This window comes from Leuciscus leuciscus, assembly GCF_965113295.1.
Source record: "Leuciscus leuciscus genome assembly, chromosome: 24".
NCBI lineage: Eukaryota > Metazoa > Chordata > Actinopteri > Cypriniformes > Leuciscidae > Leuciscus > Leuciscus leuciscus.
The window spans coordinates 20,935,561-20,949,105 of record NC_138723.1 but is presented as its reverse complement, the minus strand read 5'-3'; the positions used below and the strand labels follow the sequence as shown (position 1 = coordinate 20,949,105).

The following is a 13,545-nucleotide window of genomic DNA, read 5'->3' as shown; positions in this document are numbered from 1 at the left end:
TGTTCATCCACAAAATACATGTTTTTTAACCGCAAGAGGGACAAAAGTTACATAGCGTACCTTTAGTGCTATATGATGGCAAAATGGCAGAACCAATTAAATATTCTATATTGGTCAATAGCAGCAAGACATTTAAAATGAATAAATAAGATAATATGTATATAAGTTGCTGATATACATCATCCATCTTTAGACATTTCTGAGAGTATCAAACCATATGTAAGTGACAGGAAAGATCAATATGCCACCAAACAGCTAGTCAGTTGTCAGACAGCTAGTTTACCATTGCACATCTCTAAATGTACTACAGTATATAACAACTTAAAATGCAAAATTATTGGAAAGAACATAACAACAACACAGTGATTTTTCCAAATGCCATTCCTGATTAAGGGTTTCAAAGCTTTGGCATTTCAAACACACTTCTTAAAGGGTGAACTTTGCCTTTTGAAAGTACAGCGAACTGCACGGTGCACCTGAGCGCGCCAGCACCAAACAGAAGGAAAACCAGCCCCCGTCCAACCCACTCAGCTTAATTGCTCTGCAACTGCAGAGAAGCGGGGAATCAATCATATTTCCATTCAATTAGCCAGCCAGCAGTTAGAGAGGAGGTGATGGACCTCTTTTAAACAAATGAAATACAGGCAGGAATATACAACCTTGGAGGACCTGTGAGGGAGACACTGCTGGCAGCTCTACGGTGATGAGAATGTTGCACAACGCTTTGAATGCTTGTGTTTTTGTGGTCCAAGGTTTACGTAACATGGCGCAGGTGCTTTTTTTTGTTTGTGATGGCTTGTTGACGAGAAAATCCAAGAAAACACAAGTATTATAGCGCATTACACTGACCCCGATCCGGAAAGACATTTCAGTGGCAGATCTGAAATGACATGCACTTTAAGTCAATATGAAACCAAAATGGATCTTATTACCTTTCTTCAAACATATGCCTGACCTTATAGAGCGCTGCAGTGATGATGTATTTTTGTAGGCCAACCCGGAAGTTAGAATCACACTGGTTTCCTCAAAAAAAACAAAAAAAAAACTAATAGGATTTTTTCATAGACTTTTGATTGTCGCAAAAGATAAGCTCTGTGATCAACAAAAGTTGATGACACATCACTGTAAAAAGTGAACAGTTGGATCAACTTAAAAAAATTACTTCAATTGGTAACACCTAAAGAAATTAAGTTTTCTCAACTTAAATTATCATGTGATCATTTAAGTTGAGAAAACTTAATTTCTTTAGGTGTTACCAATTGAAGTAATTTTTTTAAGTTGATCCAACTGTTCACTTTTTACAGTGTACACATTTTGTCCATAAAGATAATTTTCACAAATGAACACAACTTTTATGAATTTTGAAGCCTAAATAAAATCGGCAGGGAATAAAAAGCTAACCTTAGGCTATGAACGAACTACACCCCACGGTCGCACGACTTCAACGGTACCACCACACCACCAAGATTTCGACGACTCTTTTAGCATTCCAGAGTAGGAAGGCATCAAGCAACGTCCGAATCCAAAGTTAGCTTAACTTCCTGTCTCCATAGATGCCTTAAAGATTTTTGGAGGCAGCATAGATGTATCCTTCACTCCCTTTAATATCCCAGAATCCTGTGCTTTCCATTCTGTGACAGTCGAGCTAAAAAATAAAGATGCGGTTGGTGGTCAGTTTGTGTAAATGTACGTTTTTGACCAACGTTTTCCACTTTTGATGTCATGTCTTTTGACGTTCTAGCGAGAAATTACTATTGTGGTAATTAAATATTTGCTTGGTTTTAACGATCTTTGGTGAAAACTGTTACATTGCCTCAAATGTCTGTCCGAAATCAGTTTCGTGAGGTACCTTTGTTCGCTAATGCTGCCTGCAAAGTCATTGCCTGATAGGGCAGCGAGGCAACAAGTCAGCTGCACAAGTTTTCAGATGCAGACTTAGTCTTTATTAAAAATATGATAAAAAAAAAGATATATACCCATACACAAAAGAAATATATTGAAATATATTTTAAAGTGTCAAAAATTTATGTGGCACATATTCCAAATACAATATATTTGTATTGTTGTTCACTTATATTTATCATTTTGAAATATATTCTGAAATATAACAAAAATATATGATGTTAAGTGTGAAATATATTTACATTTATAACATGTAATGTAAAATATATGACAAAATATATGGTCATAAAATGTTTAGCTTGCTAAAGAAGGGTCGAAAATGAATTTTGATCATAGTAATTCCTCTACCTTTTCCCCTATATACAACAGTAGGCTACCATATTTCACTACTGTATTATGACACACAGCTATAATAAATACTGTACTTACATTTAAATGACTGCAATGTAAGATAGTTGCTTTACACTAAGTGCAATTATTAGATTTATTGTTGTTTTATTGACACCTTTCCTGAAGTCATTTAAATATTGAAAATATGCACAATATTTATGATGCAAGTATAACAGTGAAGTACACTTAAACAATAGATATAACTCAGAGTCTAACACTGCATACACACACTATTAAATAACTGTAATCAATTCTGTAAAAATAGGGGAAAAAACTCTGCATTCTGTGTGTTCTTTCCTACATAAAATTGTCATGTTAGACCAATAAAGTCAGTAAAGGGCCGTGGCCTACTGGTTAGGGCTTCGGGCTTCGGGCTTGTAACTGAAGGGTTGCCGGTTCGATCCCCGACCAGTAGGAAAAATGTGGCTGGGGGAAGTGGTAGAGCACTATCCACAGATGAAGTGGTCTATCTAAAAAAATAAACTGAAAATGTGTTGTTTGTGAAAATGTTAACTTTTTAAATTTCAAATGAAACAATTTGCAAAAGTTAAAAAAACATATATGAACATATATGTAAACATATATGAAAATATATTTACATATATTGAACTAAAATATATTTATTGGGCCAATATCAAATATTTGCATATATTCCAAAAATATATTTCAAATATATTTCTTTTGTGTATGGGTATAGCCTGAAAGTTAGAATAGTTTGTAAGAACACAATTATAAACACAACGTAGATGCGTATAAGAGTTAACTGTTCGGTGTGATGGCGTTTAATGTTCCCGACAACGTCTGCAGCAACTTGTAAGCAACCACATTTTTCAAAAAATCACGAGTGGGGTATTACTGGTGTGTTTTATGTTGTGGAATAAAATGTGAAAATATCATGAGCTTGTTTTAATCAGTCACCACAGACCTTATTTCAGGCTTTTAACCAAAATCCCCCAAAAAACAAAAAAACATTGACTGCAGTTTCCAAATTGACAGAGTGTGTTAAAGATATAAAAGATTGGATGACGCGTAATTTTCTTTTATTAAATCCAGACAAGACAGAGGTAATACTTATCGGTTCAAAAAACCGCCCACAAAACCTCGCACAATACAACTTTAACATCATAGGATGTCCTGTTACTTTATCCTCTACAGTAAAAGACCTGGGTGTTATACTCGATTGCAACCTGTCTTTTGAAAATCATATTTCATATGTTACAAAAACAGCCTTTTTCCACCTTAGAAACATTGCTAAGCTACGTAATATGCTATCAGTTTCTGATGCAGAAAAGTTAGTTCATGCATTCATGACCTCGAGACTGGATTACTGTAATGCTTTATTAGCTGGTTGTCCTGCATCCTCAATAAACAAGCTACAGTTAGTCCAAAATGCCGCCGCTAGAGTTCTTACGAGATCAAGAAAATATGATCATATAACACCGATTTTATCATCACTGCATTGGTTACCTATAAAGTTCCGTATTAATTACAAGGTATTGCTACTGACTTATAAAGCCCTAAACGGCTTAGCTCCAGTCTATTTAACGGATCTTCTATCACCCTATAATCCATCGCGCTCTTTAAGATCACTAAATTCAAGGCTTTTGGTCATACCTAGGATATCCAGAACCACCAAAGGAGGGAGAGCATTTTCACATTTGGCTCCAAAACTCTGGAATAGTCTTCCTGATACTGTTCGTTGCTCAGACTCGCTCTCCCAGTTTAAAACTAGATTAAAGTCGCATCTCTTCAGCCAGGCATTCATATAATCCTACAGTTCAAACTACAATCCGGCCTCTATCCAATGCCAGAGGAGAACTGGCCCCCGACTGAGCCTGGGTTCTCCCAAGGTTTTTTTTTCTCCATTAGGTCACCTGATGGAGTTTTAGGACACCATTAGGTCACTTGATGGAGTTTTTCGGTTCCTTGCCACTGTTGCCTTTGGCTTGCTCAGTTGGGGATATTTTGGGGATATTTAATTTAATTTTATCAATCAATAAATTCCTCTTGAAACAAACTTTGTTGTATTATTTTAATTTAATACTGTGAAGCTGCTTTGATGCAATCTGTATTGTGAAAAGCGCTATACAAATAAACTTGACTTGACTTGACTTGACTTGACTTGACTTGCAGTACGATGGATCAGGAAGTGCTAAAATGCTAACTCGTTTCTTGGTTTTGGCCTACAAAAATATGTTTCATCTGTGCGCATTATTCCAGATAAAAAAATAAATATATAAATGTCATACCTTACCCCACATCTGAAATATCTTTCCTTTTCAGCTGACATAATTTGTGACGAAACCCTCTTATTTGTCAAACCTTCGCTGGATATTTCACGACACAAAAATACATAAGTAAAATGTAGCGTAAACACCATTTCATGCTAAAGTCAATGGTATATTTTGCGCTCAAAAGGCCTTAAGCTTACAATTGTATGCACACAAAACTATTTAAACAAAATGAATTACATAATATGCAAATGAATTAATCGAATACTTCAATTCCCTTTGAGATGAAGCACCCTGATCTCTGAACAGTGACAAAAAGACAAGACAATCTGGTCTTAGGCTCTCTCTTATCCTCTCCTGACCTCCCAAGAGGCACATTTAGGGAAAACCGAAAAAGAGAGAAGACCTTAAGCCGAGTCCTAATTAATATCTGGCCCAGAAAACATCCTTCATGGAAGTGCAAATAACGGCTATGGATGCCAATGGTGGTTTATAAGTAATGACTTGTGAATCCTTGAGGAGCAGCTCTCTCCCTCTCTCTCTTCTTGGCCACTGCTGTCATCCTTGTTTGTCCCAGTGCAGTTCTAAATTTGTCCATATAGACTGTCGAAGCGGAGGCTAGTTCATTCTGCCGTCAGCTGAAATGAAAACAAGCTGAGGGGAGCCACACTCGCTTCTCTTAAGTGTCAGGTCTGATCACAGTGGAGATGAACACACAGTCCTAGAAGCCTAGGGGAGGCAATGAGCTGGATTGATTTATTGATCAAATATTCTTCACTGTGTTTTGTGGTTTCAGCTGCAAGCTATTACTCAGAAAATGAAATTCAATTACAGGCAATAGGAGAGCCACAGGGGTTTAAAACGTTGCAAGGATCTGATGGTATTCTGAGCACTTCAGAGCTTGCAAAGGACAAGTAAGGTACTCTACGTTGCTTGCCGAATGCGTTTAACTTGCATTCTTGCATTACTGATCAAAAAGTGTGCAACCATTTTGTTTCTTAACTACTTTAAACCTGACAGAGGTTTTTGAAAAAAAGATCACAATTATTAATTTATTTGGCGGCTTTTCCCACAAAATACTAATTAGTGATGCACCTTTATTAAAATTCTGGCTGATACCAATAAGCAAGTAATTATTTTCAAGCTATGGCTGAATTATCAGTGCCCAATATTACAACTCAATTCTATTTTGTCTATTATTAAATTAAATTAAATCAATAATTTAAATGCAACAACTGAATTTAGGCATCACAACAATTTAAGACTTCATTTTACAATGTTAGCAGATCATTAGCATTTTAAATATTAACTTTAAGTGAGTGTTAGATGGCAATTTTTTTTATATCAATGTAAAAATAGGGGAAATGAGCATGAACAATTAAATATCAGTTGATACAGATAAATAAAAATAAATAAAAAACCCGATGTTTTATATAAATTTTATATACTAGGCTATATATAAATTGTTCTTGATAACCAATATATTGTGCATCCCAGCATATCGTGCAAGTATTTTGATTAAAATTGTAAATGGATTGACAGTTCTAATAATACATCAATAAAAAATTAAATAAAATATATAATTTACAGAATTGTATTACTTTATTTGTACTTTTTTTTTAGACAGCACACAATAGACTAGTTAATAGAATAGAGGTTTTGAGCCTGAAATAAATCTAAATCTGATTATAGCTCTACAAAAGAAAGTCTGTATGTGATCGGAGTGGTAGGGGGTTGGGTGAACGGGCTACGCTGATCATCTGAAGCACAGCTGCTGTCAGTGTGTGCCTGAAGAGAAACCAATACTCTAATGCCAAGCCAAGGGTGCCCGTGGCCACACTGACCCAGATGAAAAATAGCATCCTTTCATCTAGACAACACCTGGCCACAGATACATTGTCTGCTCTAATGGAAACAATGCGCTGCTGACACATCTATTTGTTTTGCTTAATTATCGGATCAATGTTGTCATGATCAGACATCAGAGGACGGATCATCTGTGATGCTGATCAAACACTGATAATGAAGAATCCATGAGAGGACAGCAGTTTAAAGGGACCAAAAATGAGTACTCAACACAAATGTGCTACACATTTGTAATATTTTTCCATTATAGAAACTAGATAATCCCATTTTATAATGTGGTTTATGATCACATTTGTGTGTATATCCTTAAAAAATACAATGTGATTACATTTTTGAATTTTAAACCTTCCATTCTCTTAAATATTTGACAATAAATCCTCACAAAAGAACCCTAAACCTGATCTTCACTCGACATAAAGGGAAACTCCTGCCATCACAGATGAGTGAACGCTGCATATGATGCCACAACATGCAAATCCTTCCCTCTGCAACAGATATTTCCTCCATCATTGATTCTATCATGACACAGTTGTGTTGTGTAGTGTGCCTTTTTTTCATTACCATAGGCGCTCCCTTGGGCTCTGTGCGTGTTGATGTGTTGCACATCTTTTGTGCGTGGGCACACGTGTATGTGTGAGTTTTGTGTACCTCTGTATGTGTGTGGTTTACAGCTGCGAGAGACGGGGGTTTAATGAGCTTTAGGAGAGCGTTCCTCTATCCATTAGTGTCTATCAGGACTCCCCATGGGCTTGGAGGGCCTGCTCACCACAGGAGGAGGAAACAACCTCCCTCCCAACCTCCATTTTTAGCCACACATTCGCCTCACATCCCCATTTATCAGAGAACAACAACTAAACCAGACTGTGCTGGATAACATCATCGAAGGTTTACTGTCAACTAAAATAGAATGGGTATTCCTGTTCGACTTGATTTTGAATTTAGAGAGAGAGATCACTGACATACTGCGGAATAAAAACGCTTTATTATACTTACAATACTAGCATCATGAATTTCACCATTCAGATATGAGGGTGGGTCACAAGGATTGTCACAAAACAAAAGGAAAAACTATCCAAAATGTAATAATAAAATGCAACTAACCATATAATTATACATTTAGAATATCAAAATGATTGTAATTTTTTTTTTTTTAATAATACAATATTTTAATATTCTCAAATTAGTTGTTGATGGTAAAGTATGTGCAGCCAATCAAACTCTATAATATTTTAGAAAAAATTCATGTCACTAAGAAACCATGCCAACATGCATTTAAAAATAATAATAATAATAATAATAATATGTAAAAAAATTTAAAGAATTTTTTTTTTATAAAAGCATGGAGCAACTAGTTGTAAGAAAAAAAAATTATTAAATGAAATACAATTCTGACATTCATGTCAATTAGAATACCAAAATGGAACAGTTGCAAGGAAAAATGAATAAATAAATAAATAAATAAATAAATAAAATAACCTGCCTACATTATGTACAGCATAAAATCTGGGTGCTAAAGCAAAACCAGTTGAGGAAGACTATATTACAATACTGGACCTTCAAAAAGAAAAGTAAAAGCACAAGCTAAACCCTTTCTGTCGTCATGCATTGAGGACCCCACCAGCGGAGTACGCTATATTAATATAAAAGATGCCGCAATAAAATACTTATGTGTAGAGGTCTGCTGTGCTGAGTCACTGTTTCTCTATTGATTGGCTCTTATTAAATGATACCCTGCATTCTTCCCCAGTCAGACATGTCACGCCACTGGTGGGTTGCCACCATCATTGGAGCTCTGTATTTGCAACGAAGCTTATTCACTGTGCCGTCACCGACCTCCCCCTCCCATTTTTTTGCTTCTCTTCTTCTTCTCCTTTTTACACATACACACACAGCCACCCTGTACCCGCACTCTAGAGGGAAAAGAACAAAGGGGATCTCCACTTTTCTCTCAGGACTATTATTAGATCTTCAACCCAGCGACAAAATAATCATACGTTCAGCTGAATCACCACACAGGAAGCAGAAGCTTCAGTCCTGAAGTATGCGAGGCGAGCGAGCAAGCCTTCGTTTAGAGCTAGGATAAACTGATGTAGCTAAATGGAAGAGGATGCATTATTTAGGGATCTAAATTCATGTTTAGATTTGAAATTAATGCATATACACCGCTCTGACTATACAAAATAATTATGCATTCCAGTGGCAAATGGTTTAATCAATCTATGTCAGGTTAAGGTCATTCAACTTAGCTCCCTGTCAGAAAAACGGTAAATACCCATCAACCTCAGGCAAACTGACCATATAACTCTCTCCTGAGGATCAGATATTAGTCAGGGTCAGTAACCTAAAATAAACATTAACATCTGAGTATCCAAACAGACATCGGTGCATTGAGCACTGCAAAAATCTGAATGTGGAAACAGCTCTGTGTGATTTGCCAAAAAACTGTATTTGTGTGTTTGTTTGTGCGCGAGCAAAAGGGATTCTCCACAGCAGGCCATGGCAACCTGCTGCTGACATTTGAATGAAATTCAAACACAAAAACCAATAACCTCTTTGTTGGACGCAGTTTAGATCAAAATGAAAAGGTCTGTAGATGTGTAGAGGTTGGGTAAAATATGATTTGAGCAAATGCATTCAAGGATGAAACAAAACAATCAAGATTCAAGTGTCCAAAGGTCAAATTTTATGAATCACTCATAGAAAATTCCACATTGATTGACCACTAATCTGAATAGTCACATTATAATCCATGTCTAAGAACACACATATTATAAGTGGTGTCTAATAATATTAAGAATCATTGTCGAGTGATATTCATATTATTTACATAATAATCAGTTCATAATAATATAAAGATTTTAATCAATCTCTAATAATATTCAGATTATAACCAATGTCCATTAAAATTCAAGATACTCACATTATAATCAATGTCTAACAACATTTAGACTATTCAAATCATAATCAATTTCTTGTAATTCTCAGAATATTCTTAGAATCATTTTCAAATAATATTCAGAAAATTCATCTTATAATCAATGTCTAATATTTCTTAGAATATTCATAGAATCAATGTCAAATAATATTCAAAATGTTCTAATTATAATCAATGTCTGTGATGGTAATTTATGGCCCTGAAATCATATAGTAATCACAAGACAAAAAAGGACCTATGTATATGTAAAATAATATACTCCATTATAGCCACAAAATGGATGCAGATAGCCTATATGAAACGTGAAACTAAAAATAAATCAATGTAGCACAGTTGAAAACACCTGACTCAGGAAATGTGCAACTATATGGGCATTTGCGCACCCATTTATCACCAGATCCATTAGATGTGTATGAGTAGGTCTATTTCATGCTCATAAAGGTTCTGCTGGGTTTGAATGGGCTATTTATAGCAAGCCAATGACGTAGTTTATCAAACGTAACCCCTTCCCACAGATCTCGCCCAGAATTCAAAACACCGCGATATCCCAATGCTCGCTACACTTCGTTTACACTAAGCTGTTCACGTTTGAATGTACATGAAGATGTAGACAGGTGTGCCTCGGCATATGGCGATGGCACACACAACTGCCGAAATCTTGAAAGAAAAAAGGTAACCGTGTTGCATGAAACATGCATGGGGTCAAAACCAGTCATGCTAAGTTATCTCGTCGACCGACGAACCCCGTCCAGCGCTTGATACTGGCGACACGGATGCGGGATGCTGTATGCTTACTCAGATTACAAACTGATAAGCATGCGATCATCTCAGATGAAAACATATCGTTAACAACTGATCGAAAAGAAAATGGTAACGTCAACTCAAAATATGGAGAAATACAAGTGCTCGTACCACATCAGAGGATTAAAGACACGAGTAAAGGGGGTCACTGGAGAACGGAGGGTGTAGCCTAATCAGAAAAATGGTATACCAATATCTGCTTGCATTGCACTGTGAACGAAACACATAACAAAATAAGTATTTTCCCATCAGGATGACTTTCACAGTTGTCATATTTTTCCTTAATCTGTAATTGCAATCATTGTTATAATATCAATTAGTATCTATTATTAAATATTAAAATCTGACAATATAACGATAATTATTACTATTCAAATTATTGACGCACCTGTAGACATATCATAGTAACACATGAACTATTTGGGAAAAGCCTAGTCTTCGAAAGTGGCCAGACTAAAACTTTACCCGTGTCAAAATGTACGAAACATTCAGATCTGGCACAGTGTGAAACTGTGAAGTTCCCTACAGTAATAATATCCAACACTGTGCTTGAGTTATTAAGAGTGATTAATATTCCTGCGCTTCTCATCCACACACACACACACACACACAAATAACTGTGCAGGTTACTTCTAGGCAATTCTCTTACTTGAACACGGGACAAAAAAAATGTTTTCTTTTGTCTTTCGTCCACATATTTTTATTCTTACGCTCTCTAATGTTATAAGCGCAATTTTACGAATATAACAACATATGCATAGTAAGTGAAACAAATGAAGCGCGACGGCGCATCGGTACTTAACTATTTACACAGGTGCTGGAGACACAGGTCGAGGCATTCCCCTTCCACCTCTTCCTCCGAGATGAGGTCCGACAAGGGGCGCATAGGTAGAGGTCCGTCCTCTTGGAGAGGTGGCTTCATCTCACGCAAGAAGAGCTCCAAGAACCTCTTGAAGGTTTTCTCCTCGTTGGCAGAACCGGCCATTGCTTCTCATTCCTGGAGAGACCAGAGACAGCTGGAGCCGGGAAAGAAGTCTGCACTACTTTGAATCATAGGCTGGAGCGACTCTCTAGTCGCGCTAGTTGGGGAGGGCCCGCGCCGCGCGCGTGAAAAGAGAGGGGAGTCGCACAACAGACCGACGTGACGTCACAAGGGGCGGGGTATGATAGAGGGGGAGGGGGGGGGGGGGGGGGGGGGGGGTGATTCAGGAAAATGAACTTTTTCATTAACCCATTTAATTCCATATTTGTGATGAAAATATACTTTTACATCAAAGGGTCTAATTTGTTTAAGCATTTTACATGGAATGTTTCATTTACGTGGCTTAAATAGTCACGTGACCCTTTCAGTTGGCCCTTCTGAAAGCTGTCAAAGTGCCATAAAAGGAAGCATGTGAAAGAGATACACTTATATGCACTTTAAAATATTATATGCACCAAATACACTTATAATAGCAGATACACTTATAATATTTGTTGCATATTTTGGTACATATAATATTTTAAAGGTCTATTATTAATAGGCTATAATGATTGCTCTTATGTAAATCATGACATGATATGAACATGTCGCATTTTTGACCAGTGGAAACACCAGAGCCTGTTTTCCACCAGTTACAAATATGACCAGAGATTAACAAAGAAAGCATACTTCCCACGTAACTGGGAACATTTAGACATTAAACGGGTTAAAAGGCCATACAAACAAATGTGATTTCATTATTTTGCATTGGAATACTTGAAACCAAGTTTTTATACCTATATTCATTTAAATTAGTTTTTTTTTAATACATTTGGGATTTTTAAAAACGTAGGCCTAATTAAATAGAACATTAATAATGCAAATAATAATAGATTTTTTTTGTGCATTGTGGAGAAAAACACATAAAAACAGACATAAATAACGGAGTGCCATGGTTTTGCACGTGCCATAGGCTAGCCTACTATATATAAAACACTGAAAGTGTGAGAATATCAATTTTGTTATAAATAACTTTCCAGTAGACGCAAGTCCGTGATGCGTGCACTAAGCCAACCTTTTTTAGCCACATCAGTTTCGTAGCTGCTTGAACCTATGACGTCGGTCGAGCACAAAAGCTTGTGACGTAATCAGCCTATGGTTCATTCTGATAGATTTTGGTTTTGTCTGCATTGTCCTCATTTGGCACTCCTTCAACGTTATCTCGCAAATAAACACAATTTAGACGGATTATAACCTATTTCCTGCCAAAGTTGAAATAAGTATCCGATTAATAGCATATTCATATTCTTAATGGCCCCAATACTACAAATACATTTAAAACTGTCAACATGAGGGCTGTTTGCTAGCCCTCATACATTTGATGTACATTAGGCTATTATTAAAACCTGATTAGGCTGAGACTGATTCAGACGCCGTGCGAAACAATTATTTAATCGTTTAATCGAAACGGCCGAGGCTTACTTCGACAGAGCTCTTAGAGAGAATGTTTATGAGTGGGAAAACTCGATAAGTGATGCTCGCTGTGCGTGTATATAGGACATCAGAGCTTAAGCTAAAAATAACAACTGTTGTAGATTTCACATCATCGCTGGGAATTAACTGTTCTGCTCCCAGACATTGTTAGTTCAGCTGCAGGTTGCCTGATATTATCATTAACCATTTAAAATTTAAATAACGGGGGGAAAATCTAAAAGCTTTTTACATGGTTTGAAAAATACCCAATATTTACCGTGGTTTTAAAGTATGCGTTGTTAGTTCAACCGGGGGTTGCCAGATCACATTAAACGCAAAATTAACCCTTTCAAAAATCTACTAGTGTAAATATTTTCACTCAAAATATTATAAACAACTACAGCTATTGCTGAGAAATTAAAAAGACAGAAAATCCTGAAAGCGTCTTAAACGGATTATTGGAATATCCCATATTCAGAATAAACATTGTTATTTCAACTGTGGGTAGCCAGATACTATTATTAGCTTCTTATATGTTTAAAGGATATTCCATATTTACTTTGGTTTTACTACTTGTATTGTTAGTTCAACTGACAACAGCTATCTAATCATAGTTTCTGAAAAAAATATCACAGTTACCACATTTATTGCTAGGTAATGAAAATGACGGAACACTTTTAATATGTTTTAATGACTGTAACTCACTATTTTGAAACTGTTCCCATGGTGCGTATTTGTAAAGGATGACAAAGTGTATCCTTGCCGGTATACAGCAATCTGAAATTGTTTTCATAGTCAGATAGTAACCTGTGATATTATAAGTCTTAAGATAAAGGGTTGTCTGATGCAGTGACTCAGGATGACAGTTACACAGGTGTAGGAATAATACCCAGTGTACCTTCCTCACCTGAGGTCTAGTGTCTGTTAGGACACAAGTCACTCATCTTAAACCAGCCCTGACAAATGATCTAATCCTATTAGTCTAG

The 13,545-nt window shown here is 36.3% G+C and overlaps 1 protein-coding gene across 2 annotated transcripts in view; it reads right to left on the bottom strand.

Moving 5' to 3' along the window:
• ppm1e (protein phosphatase, Mg2+/Mn2+ dependent, 1E) overlaps positions 1–11,943 on the bottom strand; it is a 56,228-nt gene extending 44,285 nt beyond the window's left edge. For both annotated transcript variants that reach the window (XR_014202423.1, XM_082158265.1), the window contains exon 1: positions 10,929–11,943. Coding sequence is in view for 1 of the 2 variants with exons in the window: in XM_082158265.1 (XP_082014391.1) it covers positions 10,929–11,110 (182 nt within the window). In the remaining variant the exon portion in view is untranslated. The remainder of the gene's footprint in view (positions 1–10,928) is intronic.
• Positions 11,944–13,545: the final 1,602 nt, after the last annotated feature.